This window comes from Symphodus melops (assembly GCF_947650265.1).
Source record: "Symphodus melops genome assembly, chromosome: 13".
NCBI classification, from domain to species: domain Eukaryota; kingdom Metazoa; phylum Chordata; class Actinopteri; order Labriformes; family Labridae; genus Symphodus; species Symphodus melops.
The window spans coordinates 25,528,761-25,544,890 of record NC_136703.1 but is presented as its reverse complement, the minus strand read 5'-3'; the positions used below and the strand labels follow the sequence as shown (position 1 = coordinate 25,544,890).

Below are 16,130 nucleotides of genomic sequence, written 5' to 3'. Positions count from 1 at the left end.
AAACACACACACGACAGTAGATGAGGAAGGCGCTCGCTGTCTTTATAAACGTAACAAACTACTGACAGTGATTAACACAGCTGTGAGGAATGCTGTTTATTCAGGAGTGTGTGTGTGTGTGTGTGTGGCTGCTCCTGGGTGGTAAACTAACCATGGATAAGTAAACAAACAGATAAATGTTTGTGTATTTTAACTTCACACTATGTGCGGAATGAAGTCAAATAAATTGGCCCAAAAAAAAATGTCCAGAACAAGTGAAAACGTGTTGAGTCTGGTGAAGCCGACTTTTTGACTGTGCATCGTTAATTAAACCCAATATTGTTCTGAGGCATCCATAACAAATTAAAGAACATGTGACTCTTTTCATCCCACAGAGATAGAAAAAGACACCAAGGAGTTAAGCCTCTGTACATGGGGCACACGCACGAACCGCTAGGCCACAGGTGCCTCACCCGAACACATCGGAGCGTCTCTCTCACCCTGACAGTTGAGTCCATGAAAGCCCGGAGCGCACGTGTCACAGTGGTCACCGGTGAAACCGGGTTTGCAGACACAGGTCCGCGTGGTTGGATCGGGTCTGCAGGAGTTATCGACGGTCCCGGCTGCGCTGCACTCACAGTCTGGGGGGGGGGGGGGGGCGAGAGAGGGAGGGAGGGAGGGAGGGAGGGAGAGAGAGACAGAGAAGAGGGAGGGAGGGAGGGAGAGAGAGACAGAGAGAGAGAGAGAGGGAGGGAGGGAGAGAGAGACAGAGAGAGAGAGAGACAGAGAAGAGAGAGGGAGGGAGAGAGAGAGAGAGGGAGGGAGAGAGAGAGAGAGAGAGGGAGGGAGAGAGAGAGACAGAGAGAGAGAGGGAGGGAGGGAGAGAGAGACAGAGAAGAGAGAGGGAGAGAGAGAGAGAGAGGGAGGGAGAGAGAGAGGGAGGGAGGGAGAGAGAGAGGGAGGGAGAGAGAGAGGGAGAGAGAGAGAGAGGAGGGAGGGAGGGAGAGAGAGAGGGAGAGAGAGAGAGAGGGAGGGAGAGAGAGAGAGACAGAGGGGGAGAGAGAGAGAGAATGTCAACACGTTGGTTGTTTTTATTGTCAATAAAGATTTAGACGCTGAACACTCAAACTCTTAATTATGAGAATGAATCCCTGCTCAGGTTCTCAGATAAACTCCTCTCAGGAAAACACAGTGGAAGCATCCACAGCAAACACTCCCACAAACATGTGACCTCGCGTCCAAACATCAAACGCCGAAGAGCTCAGAGGAGGCGGTGGGAAAAACACAGAAACAGAGCGCAGGTATGTCAAGGCTGAAAGTCGGTTTTCCTCCCCGCCAGATTTAATCGTCACCTTCTAATCTTTTTTTTTTTTTTTTTTTCAAAGTGAGACTTCTTTGTTGCTTTTTACAAAATGATTCAAGTCCTCTGAATACGACCCGTTCTGTAAACGTGTGTGTGTGAGTCCTGACTGTCTCCAGTGAGGGAGAAGCTGGAGTCCTGCTGGCTGTGTTGTTGTCAGAGCTGTGTTTACATGGCTCCTCCCCTTGTGTATAAAAGCTGTTTGAGTCATGAAGAAGAGAACATACTCACTGATGATCTGGACGATCACGTCAGCGTGTTTAGATCACGCTCATTCTGTGTCTATTTACACGCAATGTGAAGCTACGAGCTAACTAGCTAACGACAGAGGCGGAGGCTTCAGTACGGAGGAGGCGTGGCCTATCAGCAGTTCGTTTTGGATTCATGCTGGTGCTCAAGGGCGACACCTACTGGGTCATGAAGTTGCACATTCTTCCTTTCAATAGAGAAAACAAAAAGCAGAAAGAGTCTCACTGATAATCTCGCCGGCGGTTTTGGCCTCTCCGTTGTTGTTGTCGTTGTCGGTGGGGAAGGTCGGGATGGCTGATGGAGAGAAAGAGAGACGTTTTTTTTATTCTCCTACATTTCCAAGTCAAGAGGCGGATTTGAAGACGTGAGTTCAGTTTGTTTTGGCCGCAGAGACACGACACACACACGTGATCTGATTTACGACTCACGATAACAGTCGGGGAAGTTGACGAAGCCGCTGGCGCAGATGTCGCAGTTTTCTCCGGCGTAGTTCGGCTTGCAGAAACAGCGACCGGTCAGATCCTCACAGGTGCCATCGGTGAACTGTGACTGACAGCTGCAGCCTGAGAGGAGGGACGAAGAGGACGATCAGAACAGAGAGACCCAGAAGACCCAGGAGCCACATGTAACTCTGCCGCCTAGTGGTTGAAATGTGTACTGCATGTGAGCTGTTTCATCTCACTCACACGTAACTGATTGATCCTTTGAATTTGCTTTTGATTTGTAACCCCCCCCCCCTCCCCACACACACACACACACACACACACACACTCACACACACTCGTCACGCGGCTGTCACTCACGGGAGCAGGCCAGCGGCGACTCATGGAGTGGTCAGGTGACCTGTAGTAGGTGGGGATGCAGCGCTCACAGTTGACTCCAGTGGTGTGATGCTGAAAATCAGTGAATCGTTTTAATCCAGAGCTCATTATCGCTGCGTGCATCAACAACCATCAGATAAAGCTCTTCCTCGGGTTAAAAAGATCCGGGCGACCTCGGATTAGAAAAAGCGATTCCCCGTTACCTGACAGTTGAGGCAGACTCCTCCCCCTCTGTAGTGTCCGTGGATGTCGAGGCTGCCTCTCCTCTGGTCGACCTCGGGGTCGTAGTAACAGTCGAAGGAGTGTCGATGACAGTTACACGCTGAAACACAAACAGGAAACAACAGTTACAAACAGGAAGCAGGTCGATGTTTGAAACACACACACACACACACACACACACACACACACACACACACACACACACACACACACACACACACACACACACACACACACACACACACACACACACACACACACACACACACACTCTGCTGAGCACACGAGCCTCGTCTCTTCCCGAGGAGACGAGAGTCAGATAAGAGATCGTTCCTCGTTACTTCATGTCTGATCAAAAGCTGCTGGATTACACCGTCGACATTTTTGTAGTTTTTCTACGTCTATTTCTGGAAGCAGAAAACCCCATTAATGCACCTGTACTGAAACTGTGCCGTCGGCCAGTCTATCCAGAATGCACTGGGCTGGAGGTGGTAACACATGGAGTTAATACCCCGAAAATCACCCACATTTGATCCTTTTTTAAAACAAGTCACAGATTTATAACTTCATGATAAGACAGCTGGAGCACCGGTGGCCTTGTGGTGAGTTTGTGCGCCACATGTACAGAGGCTACAGTCCAGGTTTGAATCCGACCTGCGGCTGTCTCTACAATGAAGGCATGAAAATGATAAATGAACGTATTTGTGACTTTGTGTTTTTAAAGTGAGGATGAGAAGAGGGAGATGATGGCGGAGGAGAGGAAGAAGCTGGACAGATTATGTTCATTCATGTGCACCGTCCCTGTTTCCTTTTTAAATCATTTCAATACAGAATTAGAGGAAGAAGAAAACAGGGAAGGTAGGAAAGGGAGAAGAAGGAGGAGGAGGAGAGATAAAGGTGACGAAAGTAGGAAAAAACATAAAAAAGAGAAACTCGATGTAAGAAGGGGAGAAGACGAGATGATGGAGGAGAAAAGGCAGAAAGTCGGATCAGATCCTGAGTAACGTAAATCAAATATTTGCAGCAGGAAATCCGCTTGAAAATCAACCCGACATGAATATGAAGCAAGTTAGCTTAGCATAAAGCCTGTTCCTGCACAGCTGAGGAGAGGACGTCTTAAAAGGTCCAAACTCTGCCGTATCATGGGTCACGCATGCCGACACACGATAGCACGCAGTTCTGCACGCTGCAGAGCAACCTTTCCTCTTCACACAGAGTCAGAGCAACCCTGATAGAGCTTTTTGTTCTTATCGGAGCCTCCGCGCCTGAGAGGTGCCGGCTGAATAAACCAGCGCTCCTTATCCTCCGCCTGCTGATACCGACAGGCGTGATAACGAGGGAAGGGTTTTTCTCAGAGCTGAGGCCTTTTTGGAGTATCTTTCTTCTCTTAAACCGACCCGAGAATAATCCTAAAAATACCGTGAAGGACTCTCCAGAGCGGCGAGCGGGTCACGTGATCAAACAGAGAGACCTGAATCTGATTTGTCTCTTCGGCTGAAGTTATTTTTATGCCTTCATTGGAGCATACAGGGCGGCTAGAAGGGCAGAAAGTGGTTGCAGAGGGAGAGAGAGAGAGAGAGAGAGAGAGAGAGAGGGGAGTAACATGAACCCGAGCTGCCTGCTTCTGTACACGGGTCCGCACAGCTAACCACTAGGCCACCAGCGCCCTGACAGGCAGCCTGCTTCTCCCCATTCTCTCTCTCTCTCTCTCTCTCTGTGCTGTTTCTCTTTTGGTCATATCACGTTGACCTTTCGTGACCCCTGTTTGGACGTTGTGATAGCGTGTTGCTTCTCGTTAAATATAACCGCCTCTCATGTGAACGTGAGCAGAGCGTTGATAACGTCACGACGGCCGTCAGACAGACGCAGCAGGACGCACAGGAGACGAGGCTGCAAAAGCTCTGACAAAAAAATCTAACTGATCGTCTGTTTTCATGCATTAAGATATATTTAGGATTTTTTTTAAAATGACCTTGTACAAAATCACTGATGAGACAGTTTTTTAAAAGTTTATTTGTGGCCTTTTCACGTCTTTATTTCAAAACTCCTTTTCTCCATCTTCCTCTAACATGTGTCTCTATCTGTCTATAAACCCCCCAATGATGAGAGAAGTCCATCCTCTCCGTCGTCTGCCAGCTCACTGTTCAGAAAATGTGTGCTCAAACAGGCCGTTTGGAGATGTTCCCTTCATGACATCACAAAGGGCAGTAGCCCCTCCCCAGGTGGGTGACACTCCCACAGCTAGGTGTTTGTTCTGCCCTCTGAGTCTGCCTTCTCACCGTAAACAATAGGACATGGAGCCAGAAAGCAGCGAGTACACCCGAGCCCTTCAGAGAGGGGGCGTGGCCAGACACAGCCCATTTACATATTTAAAGCTACAGACACAGAAACAGCCTGTTCTGAGCAGGGCTGAAATAGAGGGGTTTATAGACATGATCAAATACAGGATCAGAGTGGATTTACAACAACACACTTCACACACATGATGAAGAGGAGCTCTGACACTGATTTCACCTGAAGAAGAGGAGGAGGTCATGTGACCTGGGATGTCACAACACAGATACAGTAATGAAAAAAAGTGGAACACTCAAATTGAGTTGTTCATGTGTGTTTATATTAAAGCTAAATATCCAAAGCTATTTCTTAGAAAGACTGTTCATATGTGTGTGTGTGTGTGTGTGTGTGTGTGTGTGTGTGTGTGTGTGTGTGTGTGTGTGAAGTGAGGAAGAAAAGCTAACAGCTGCCCGTGTGTCCGTTCAGCCTCAGAGAGTTAAAGCCGAGCTCGTCTGTCGACCCAAACATGAAAGAAAACACATTCTCTGCAGGGATCACTGATTACTGTGTGTGTGTGTGTGTGTGTGTGTGTGTGTGTGTGTGTGTGTGTGTGTGTGTGTGTGTGTGTGTGTGTGTGTGTGTGTGTGTGTGTGTGTGTGTGTGTGTGTGTGTGTGTGTTTTTGACCAAGCACTATTCTTCCGTACTTGCCCGAGTGTGCACAGTGTGCAAGGTAGTACTCACGTTCACACTCGTTGGCGCTGTAGGTCGTAGCAGGTTTCCACGGTAACTGGTTGTGTCCGGGGCAACACTGGTCACAGGAGACGCCGCAGGTGTTGTGCCGACAGTCGCACAGTAACCTGTAAACAACAACAAAAACAAACCACGTGAGTATAGATTATACATGACAGTATAATGAGGCGACACGAGACGACTAACTCGACCGCCGCTTCTCGTGTTTCACTTTCACACTTTTGCGAGCTCACGTGCCGCCACGCAGAGCTGAAGTATGCGGCGTTGTTTACCTAACAGACTCCATTGTGCTTTTGGTGAAACATAAAATGTGAACTTTGTGAGAAGTTCACATTCCTCTTGCTTCTGTCACTTCAAAGAAAAGACGGAGAGATTTGCAGAGAGAAAGTGGAAATATAGCCGCGGACAATGAAGGAGTTAATCTGAGCGGCTGACTGCTTCACCCGGCTTTTTAATCGGATTAGTCTGTAAACCTGCGGCCTGCAGAGTGTGGCCAAAACACAGCAGGGAGAGAGAAGGAGAGAAACCTCCTTAAACGCTATTCTCTGGTGTCTCCCGAGTCCTCTCCACGAGTCAGCGAGAGACAAACACAGAGGAGCGGGAGACGCAGGGGGGAAACGTGGGATCAAATGGACGGAAATGAATCCAATGAAAAGTGTTTTTCCAGCTGTTCTGATTTGATTCTAATCTGGGAATCTTGTGATTTTCTAATCAATATTAGCGCTTGATCTGTTCTGATCACTTAGGAAGGTCAGATTGAATCCAGAATATCTCACTGACTGGTCCTTTATGATTCGTGTGTGGAGCTCTTTGCGGCGGGCGAGTTATGGCGCTCTGGCCTGAGCTGATAACACGTCTGTGCATTGTGTGACTTCAGGCTGATTGTGTTTCCAGCTTTCCCCTTTCTTTACTATCAGATCCATTCATTCACTCCATCCCCCACCACACACACACACACTCTCTCTCTCTCTCTCTCTCTCTCTCTCTCACACACACACACTTTTTAATTCACACGCTCACTCATGCATCCCCCCTTGGCTTTTCTTTCCTCGTCCTCCCTGGCGGTCAGTTTTGTTCCAAGCGTTCTAGGAAATGACTTTCAATGGACGGTTTCCACCTAACTTCACTACTTCCTGGTTGAGATGGTGAGTCGTGGCCCGGCAGCTTCCAGACACGCAGAGAGAACCTGGTGTTTCCTCAAAGGGCCTCAGAGCTTCACTCTTTTATTCACTCCGAGTAGAAATCTTTACGAGCGCAGAAATTAAAGTCTTCACAAGGTTTCCTGTGTTTTATATACGATGTGCTGAACTGACCTCAGAACAGAGTAGGAGTGTGCAGCTACAGGTTTAACTATCCTGCTTCATTTAAACACACACCTCCAGTGTGTGTCTACACACACACACACACACAAACATACACACACAAAGATAAACAAGCATCAAGTCAGGAAGCTTCCCTCTGATCGAAGTTCTGTTTTGACCTTTTGTCTTCATGAGATCGGAAACATTTAGAGGAGAGAGAGAGAGAGAGAGAGAGAGAGAGAGAGAGAGAGAGAGAGAGAGAGAGAGAGAGATGAGAGAGAGAGAGAGAGAGAGAGAGGGAGAGGGAGAGGGAGAGGGAGAGAGAGAGAGAGAGAGAGAGAGAGGGAGAGAGGGAGAGAGAGAGAGAGAGAGAGAGAGAGAGGGAGAGAGAGAGGGGAGAGGGAGAGGGAGAGAGGGAGAGAGGGAGAGAGAGAGAGAGAGAGAGAGAGAGAGAGGGAGAGAGGGAGAGGGAGAGAGAGAGAGAGAGAGAGTGCAGCACGGTCCATCGCAGCGATGAGCACGCCAGCCTCTGTCGTAACGGGCCGGCCAATCAGACTTCTTTTTGTGTGAACACAGAAAATACCTTTAGTTTGTTTGTGCAGCTGTTTGCTCATCATTTTTATCTTTTGCTCGTTGCGTTGGCTAACTGCTGCTTGTTCAGAAACACCGCAGAAGAACTCAAAGTTTAAATACATCTGTACTCGTTGCATGAGTCAATGGAAACATCTGAGTGTTTCGTCCCTGCTCCTTTTTCTGACTGTTTAAAATCTGAATCCAAACTATAACTGTTTGAAACTTCCACCGACCAACATTTCAAACAGCTGAAGAAGGATTGATGTCTACGTGGATAATCACTCTTTTATATGTGATGAGTCAGGAGGTCATTTCATCTGCAGCTGTTTCTAAAGCTGAGCTGCATCGATCCTGCTGAGGTGCGATGCTAAGCTAACAATCAGCCGTGTGAAGCTTCAGCCGATGACTCTCTCAGATATGTGACCTTAACTGTGTCGTCACTGAACTGTGTTCTGTCAATGCAGAAAAAAATCCTGCAGTTCATCTGAGTGTCCACTTGAGGCCGTCTGCAGGAAGACAGGAAGTCACATACACACGACATTAACATGTTTACAGCCTGGCACAAAAAACCCCCCAAATCTGTCTGATTAGTTCTTGTCTTCACTGGCAGACGAGAACGAATCAGGAGGCTTAAAACCCGCCTCAGCTCCAGCATTTCCAACATGGCGGCTGCTGAGCCTCCAGCGCCCCCTGCAGGAACAGCCGGGTAGGATCACTCAGGCTTCAAAACACTCATATTTACAGTCGACGTTCAAGCGCTCTGACAAGTCCGAAAACTAAAAAACTAAAAAAAGAACGAAACAAGCTCGAGTCCTTTTATTATTAATACAGATCTAATCTTGTGGTCCAATAAAAAGCACTCTCAGTCACTGCTGGAGGCCACTTACACAGAATCCATGTCCTCTACTCACCCTGCACCAAGAGCAAAGGAAAACAACTCATCTTCCTCAGCAGTCCCCTCCTCTTCACGCTCTGTTATTACCCCAACACTTTACAGACTCCCACCGGAGGAGCTTGTTTTCTTTTCAAACCGGCACACACACACACACACGCACACCCAGGTTCAGGAACAATTACACTAGGATGCACACACACACACACACACTGTGCTGTGCTGATGATTAACCCAGATGCAGCCTCACCTCCCCGAGCTCTGATCCCGAGCTGGAGGTGATGCAGAAAAGTGAAACCAAATGGTGCAGAAGAGACCGAGCAGGCAGCTGGCCTCAATAAGACCCGACGTGAAGTCAGTCGATGAGCTTAAAGAAGTGTGCTCAAGCACTTTACACTAACTGTTCTCCTCTGTGCTGTTAACTTTAAATGAGCACGTGCACGCCACCGACGACGCACGGGAGACGAGCGACTCCACCAGCTGGGCAGCACAATCCAAAACACAGCCGGTGGAATAAACTGTGCATGCCTCTGCAAGCCGACACTGTAAGTGCAGCTTCAGTGGATTATAATGCAACCTAATTATTTCTCAAGAGATGAGTATCAATGTGCTTCATCACAATAATCTCCTCTAATCCGCTCTAATCCCTCACAAAAAGGAGTGAAGACAGGACTCTGGGATCACTTCCTGGACCGTCTCGATGACGGTGCCCTCACCGGGCCTGAGCACGCTGACCTCTTCCACATCACGGTGTGATAAGACATTAACGCCTCCGTTTACAACACAGACTTAAAAAAATAAAATAAAATAAAAAAAATGGAGGCATGGGGTTTAGTCCGACTTTACTGACTTTGAGTCATGTTAGTCGGTCCAGACAGAACACGCGTGCTCAGGCATGAACGGGTTAATTCGACATTCCTTTCACAGCATCATCTGAGTAGGTTCGAATCCTCATTGGCTGCTTTTTTCTCTGAATGTAAAACTTGGCACGCTCGCCGAGTCACGACGCGGCAGTCAGACGCTCTCCACGTTCAAGTCAAGTGAAGTCCAATTTAAAGCGGGAATATGTTGCTGCACCTCAGGAGGAGAAGAGGCCGTGTGTGCGTGCAGGCTGATCTATGAGAGCACACACACACACACACACACACACACACACACACACACACACAGACACACACAGACACACAAGTGCACATGCTTTTTGAAGCTGCTGTTTTTATTGATCTGTATCTTTGCCTTCACTTGTATCTGACTCAGAATCCGGAACAGAGAACAATCTGTTGTTGAACCCGAGTCCACCGTTAGCCCGTTAGCGTGACGTGTTTGTGCAGCCTTGCACGCGTCCGTCTGGTCTCCATGACAACAGACGCTGCATGTTTTACACTTGAGGTTGTTTATTTTCCCCAATCAGACACGGAGCGAGGAGGACGTGGGTGGAAGAAACACACGATCCGTAGGTGAGTAAAAAAAAAAACGGGGAGTATCGTACGTTTGGAAAAGAGCGGCGTCACCGTCTACGGCGCCTTCGTGAAAAGGTGAAATATTTTCAACATTTCAATCTGAATCCTAGACAACCTGAACTTTCTCTTTACAGCTTAAACATGTTCCTCTGGACGTCAGGGTCACTGTGTTAACGCCTCCCAGGAGCCTTATATTCACCTCAAACTGACAAGCCCCGCCCCCTTTCCTCCCCAAACCCCCACATCACTCACGTGCATCAGCCTGGAAAGAGCTACATCACCGGCTCTAGACGCTCTCCAGATACCTGCAACAAGTCCGTGCAAGTGTGTGTGTGTGTGTGTGTGTGTGTGTGTGTGTGTGTGTGTGTGTGTGTGTGCAGACAGGTCGACAGGGAGGATGTTCCATTTTATTGTTCCTCTGAGACTGTATGTGACTAAGACGGCTTATTGTAAAATTAACAGCCAGGCCCGCCCACACACACACACACACACACACACACACACACACACACACACACACACACGTTCACAAATGTTATTAAATTAATCACACACCGCCTACTTCCACTTCTCATGAAAGACCCATACCTATTTGGAAATTCTCACACACACACACACACACACACACACACACACCACACACACACACACACAGTGTACCTGCACACCTTGTTATTCTGCTTCGATGGTGAAATCTAAAGAGAGGGGACAGGAAGTGTTTGGAGGTTGTAATCAGAGAACACATCTCCTCTAAATCCAGATGTTTCTTTCAAATGAAGCCGAGGAGGAAAAAAAAAAGTTACAAGTTTCACACCTCTTCTCCAACGGCTGGATAAAAACATCCAGAAGCCTCCATTTATTCTTCCTGCAGCGAGTCGAGTGAGCCACAGATTTTATCTATTTTTCACGTCACGTCTTAACGCGTCATTATTTCTCACATGAACTCAAAGTAAGAAACTTTTTAAGGACTAAAAACTGCATAGAAGTCAATAAGTATGCAGGAGGACACTTTTTTTCCCCCCCTGTGGGATAATTAGCGCACCAAGTGTTTGACCACAGGAGCAGCAAACTGCATACATGACAGAGAATGAGAATGTTAAGTGTCTTGCCCAAGGACACATCGGACATGTCGCTTGCAGGAGCTGGGGATCGAACCCTCGACCTTCCGGTTGAGAGACAATAACTCTACCCGCTGAGCCACAGCCGCCCTTTGAATTAATTCCTCATGTCAGGTTATTATTTCACCTTCGATTTAATTTGGACACTAATGGCTTCGGTATAAACATGTCAGACGTGTTCCTGCACATCTCAAAGCGAGTCTCTCCGCTAGCTAAACATTGTTATTTATTTGGAAGATGTTGCACACACACACACACACACACACACACACACACACACACACACACACACACACACACACACGCACACTCAGAGAATTAGTGCGAGTTTCTCTGCGATCCCGTCATTTGTCCTCCTTTTGTTTCCTCTGCAGGCTCACGCACAGAGCTGCTATCTGATTTACACATCTGCAGGTTGTACAGACTCCCCTGTGTGTGTGTGTGTGTGTGTGTGTGTGTGTGTGTGTGTGTGTGTGTGTGTGTGACATGATAACATAAATCATCTTCATAACTCTGCGTCTCACCTGCAACTCCAGGATGAAAACACACCCAGTCAAAACAGCTCTGAGCTGTGACGCTGCGTCTCATTCCACCTTTAAAGGTGTGTGTGTGTGTGTGTGTTGTGTGTGTGTGTGTGTGTGAGTGTGTGTGTGTGTGTGTGTGTGTGTGTGTGTGTGTATAGGTTTAAAAAATATAAACAAATGGTACTTGTAGGGGTCGCTCGGGTCCTCGGCGTTGCAGGCCTCAGCGTGTCCGTTGCACACACAGCGTCCTCCGATGCTGATGTCTTTGATGCTGTAGTAATACTGTGAAGACAAACGACGCAGCTTTAAGGACACGCAGGGCGCCACGTCGACCCGTGAAGGTGACACACGACACGTTAAAGCGTAGGCGGGTCTTACTCGGCGGGTGACGGTGGGGTCACGCAGCGCTTTGCCCATCAGGTGTCCCAGCAGCGTGTTGGTCCTCAGGAAGCGCAGCTTGATGTTGGTGGCCTTTGTGAAGTCTCGGAGGACCGGCGAGTACGAGAAGTTCAGCGCGCCGGGACGGCCGTTCACCAAGGACACAACGATCTGTCAGAGGGGGAGGAGCATGTGATCAGCTGATGAGCGGGGGATATCAACGAATAACCATCAAAGATCAGAAACAATCGAAGATCACGCGTGGTGTGTCGTGTTTGGCGTGGCGTGGTGTGGTGTGGTGTGGTGTGGTTTGGCGTGGTGTGGTTTGTCGTGGTTTGGCGTGGCGTGGTGTGGTTTGGTGTGGCGTGGTTTGGCGTGGTGTGCCGTGGCGTGGTGTGGTGTGGCGTGGTGTGGTGTGTCGTGGTTTGGCTTGGTGTAGTGTGGCGTGGCGTGGTGTAGCGTGGTGTGCCGTGGCGTGGCGTGGTGTGGTGTAGCGTTGCGTGGTTTGGCGTAGTGTGGCGTGGTTTGGCGTGGTGTGGTGTAGCGTGGCGTGGTTTGGCGTAGTGTGGCGTGGTGTGGTGTAGCGTGGCGTGGTTTGGCGTAGTGTGGCGTGGTGTGGTGTAGCGTGGCGTGGTTTGGCGTAGTGTGGCGTGGTGTGGTGTAGCGTGGCGTGGTTTGGCGTAGTGTGGCGTGGTGTGGTGTAGCGTGGCGTGGTTTGGCGTAGTGTGGCGTGGTGTGGTGTAGCGTGGCGTGGTTTGGCGTAGTGTGGCGTGGTGTGGTGTAGCGTGGCGTGGTTTGGCGTAGTGTGGCGTGGTGTGGTGTAGCGTGGCGTGGTTTGGCGTAGTGTGGCGTGGCGTGGTGTGGTGTAGCGTGGCGTGGTTTGGCGTAGTGTGGCGTGGTGTGGTGTAGCGTGGCGTGGTTTGGCGTAGTGTGGCGTGGCGTGGTGTGGTGTAGCGTGGCGTGGTTTGGCGTAGTGTGGCGTGGTGTGGTGTAGCGTGGCGTGGTTTGGCGTAGTGTGGCGTGGCGTGGTGTGGTGTAGCGTGGCGTGGTTTGGCGTAGTGTGGCGTGGTGTGGTGTAGCGTGGCGTGGTTTGGCGTAGTGTGGCGTGGCGTGGTGTGGTGTAGCGTGGCGTGGTTTGGCGTAGTGTGGCGTGGTGTGGTGTAGCGTGGCGTGGTTTGGCGTAGTGTGGCGTGGCGTGGTGTGGTGTAGCGTGGCGTGGTTTGGCGTAGTGTGGCGTGGTGTGGTGTAGCGTGGCGTGGTTTGGCGTAGTGTGCCGTGGCGTGGCGTGGTGTGGTGTAGCGTGGCGTGGTTTGGCGTAGTGTGGCGTGGTGTGGTTTGGCGTGGTTTGGCGTGGCGTGGTGCACAGGGGGGCGTTAAAGGAGTAGAACACACACCTCTCCGTTCTCCAGCGGGACGATTCGGGAGTATTCGGTGGTGCAGATGACGTCGTCGTCATTGTTGATCCTCTCGATGGTCTTCTGTCCGAAACGCTCGATACAGTCTCTTTTGGAGGCTACACACACACACACACACACACACACACACACACACACACACACACACATCAAAGGGGAGTGAAAACCTTCTGGTGGTATCTTAATGGGGGGTTGCAGTGATAATTAGAGGAGGCTCTTTGCTCTGTGTTTAAAGCTTAATAACAGGATTCATAAAGTAACTGGAATGTAAAATCATAAACTTCTCTAAACTACACGACTTTATTGCTCTGCGTTCCAACCGAACACTCAGGACGGACATGAAGGCTCGCCACACTCCACGTTCCTTCTGACCGCTCACATGTTAAAGGGTCAGGGATTTTCAAAGTAGCATTCCCTCTGAAGCCACGTGGGAGGCTGTGATTGGTTCATTAGAGAGCAGGAAGACAGGGAGGCTGTGATTGGTTCATCAGAGAGCAGGGAGACAGGGAGGCTGTGATTGGTTCATCAGAGAGCAGGGAGACAGGGAGGCGTGTGATTGGTTCATCAGAGAGCAGGGAGACAGGGAGGCGTGTGATTGGTTCATCAGAGAGCAGGGAGACAGGGAGGCTGTGATTGGTTCATCAGAGAGCAGGGAGACAGGGAGGCGTGTGATTGGTTCATCAGAGAGCAGGGAGACAGGAAGGCTGTGATTGGTTCATCAGAGAGCAGGGAGACAGGGAGGCATGTGATTGGTTCATCAGAGAGCAGGGAGACAGGGAGGCTGTGATTGGTTCATCAGAGAGCAGGGAGACAGGGAGGCTGTGATTGGTTCATCAGAGAGCAGGGAGACAGGGAGGCCTGTGATTGGTTCATCAGAGAGCAGGGAGACAGGGAGGCCTGTGATTGGTTCATCAGATTGGTACCTCGTGGCAGACATTGGTTGAAGTTTTTACAGATTTATAAACAGACACAGATGATGGATTTACTTTGTTTCTTTTTCAGAGAACCTGAGTTATTAATTTCTGTCAGGACCTAAAGAAATAAAGACCATCCCTCTCTTTTGCCTGCTCCTCTGGATTTGTTTGCTCGTGTTTTTTGAAGCGGACTGACTGAACATGCCTTTTGAATTTAACCCTTCGGAGTCTTTGTGTCACCTTGATTAAGTCTTAAAAGCCCTTAAGAAGCCACTCTGTGTAATTTGAGAGCAAGCTGTACGAGAGTGAAGTCAGTTCAGAAAGTTGATTTACCGACTTCTCTTCAGGTTTTTTTTTATTTTTTTTCTAATCGAGGTGTCGAGAGATGAAACGTCTCTTCCGTTTGTGACACCTTTAATAAAGCCGATAATTAACAGCGGCTCGTTATGTGGGCACGCCGCTCTCTGATTCTCTCCGCTCCTCAGGTGAACGTCAAGCCGCGACCTGTTGGCAGACATGCCTGGAATTCCCCTGCAGCCCACCCGGACTGACAGTTACCAGGGCCAATCAGCTGGCAGCTTTATGATGTAATGACCGCCCCCTCTCGGAGCCCTCGAGGCTGCTGTCTCACTCTGAGATTAGACGAGAGTCAATCTGAGCCCCCGAGGGAGCTTATGGAAGCATGAAGTGATGCAGCTGGAATCTGTCTCAGTGTGTGTGTGTGTGTGTGTGTGTGTGTGTGTGTGTGTGTGTGTGTGTGTGTGTGTGTGTGTGTGACACTCACAGGCGAAGAACTGCCAGGGCTGGTAGGTCTGCCCGAAGTCAATCGATCTCTCCAGAACCCAAAGATCAGGACGGGGAGAGTTTGCAAACTTGATCAACACGTAGGCGACGTGGAAGAGCTGCAGAGACACCGAAGACAAAGACGTGTCAGCGAGCGTCATCAAACATTTGATCACTTTTAGATTAGTAATCAAACGCTTCTGCACAGACAGGAGGTGACGTTTGACAGAAAACGAGTCAGAGAGGAGACCAGAGACAAAGCTTTATTTCCAGAGCAGCTGTTGGTCAGACTCTTTTGTTTTTAAACGAGAATAAACAGGAAGTTGAACGTTCGGAAAGATAAAATGTAAATGGAAGAAAAGGGGTAAAAAAAAAAAAAGGGGGGGGGGGTGAAGTTCTTATTTTATAAATATTTTATGAACCCCCTGACACACACACACACACACACACACACACACACAGGTGTCAGAGCTGAGCTGCTTCTTTTTGTCCCTGTACTCCCGGCGAGTGTAATCTGTGTCTCTCAGACAAAGACCCTCAGTGTCGGGGGGGTCAGGTCGGGGTTAAGAACATGTTGTATCTGCAGGTGCATTCTGCTATGAAAGGTAATCCACATGATGTCCACCTGTTACGATATACATTTAGAAAAAGGAGTTAATAAAAAAGTACAAAAGAAGAACAAGAGGTGAAAATCCTCCTGCAGGCTTCTTCTGAAACTCGTCAACGTTCGAGCAGCGACACGCCTGCGTGGTCATCAGAGAGACGTCCCGTCAAGCTCAAGTACAACCTGTTCGATCTGTTTCCTCACGAGAGACGTTCAGTTACCAGGTTTAACTCAAAATGAGGACCAGATGTGTGTGTGTGTGTGTGTGTGTGTCTCTCTCTCGTGTCATCCCTTGTTCATTTCCTCAGCCGTGATGACAAACTGCTCTCGTACACACACACACACACACACACACACACACACACCTCAGATGTGAACACTGAAATAACACGATGACGCACTTCATAACCTTATTAAGGAATCACCTTGATATTAAACACCTCTGCTGTGTGTGTGTGTGTGTGTGTGTGTGTGTGTGTGTGTGTGTGTGTCAGAGAGAGTCCTGCCAACTG

General features: G+C 49.1%; 2 protein-coding genes across 2 annotated transcripts in view; one reads left to right on the top strand and one right to left on the bottom strand.

The window, feature by feature from the left end:
• Positions 1–485: 485 nt before the first annotated feature.
• Positions 486–15,181, bottom strand: LOC306834054 (laminin subunit alpha-5-like). Its single transcript, XM_079359803.1, has 10 exons — positions 15,016–15,181; positions 13,297–13,415; positions 11,903–12,073; positions 11,709–11,806; positions 5,648–5,763; positions 2,613–2,731; positions 2,392–2,481; positions 2,017–2,151; positions 1,814–1,882; positions 486–620 (listed from the first exon to the last, which is right to left on the bottom strand). Exons 1-8 carry the CDS (start codon positions 15,173–15,175, stop codon positions 2,104–2,106), a joined length of 921 nt encoding a protein of 306 aa, XP_079215929.1. The 5' UTR covers positions 15,176–15,181; the 3' UTR covers positions 486–620; positions 1,814–1,882; positions 2,017–2,103.
• Positions 6,328–16,130, top strand: part of tmem81 (transmembrane protein 81) — a 90,418-nt gene continuing 80,615 nt past the window's right edge. The window contains exon 1 of the mRNA XM_079359801.1: positions 6,328–6,339. The gene's annotated coding sequence lies outside the window, so the exon portion shown is untranslated. The remainder of the gene's footprint in view (positions 6,340–16,130) is intronic.

Bases quoted from the DNA above. Each gene is read 5' to 3' on its own strand.
- LOC306834054 (XM_079359803.1), bottom strand. From the start codon at position 15,175: ATGACGCTCGCTGACACGTCTTTGTCTTCGGTGTCTCTGCAGCTCTTC. The intron at 5,764-11,708 runs GTACCATTTGTT...TGTTGTTTACAG, and splicing joins GACCCGAGCGACCCCTACAA to GTTACTGTGCGACTGTCGGC. The intron at 2,152-2,391 runs GTGAGTGACAGC...CCCTCCTCTCAG, and splicing joins GTCGCCGCTGGCCTGCTCCC to GCTGCAGCTGTCAGTCACAG.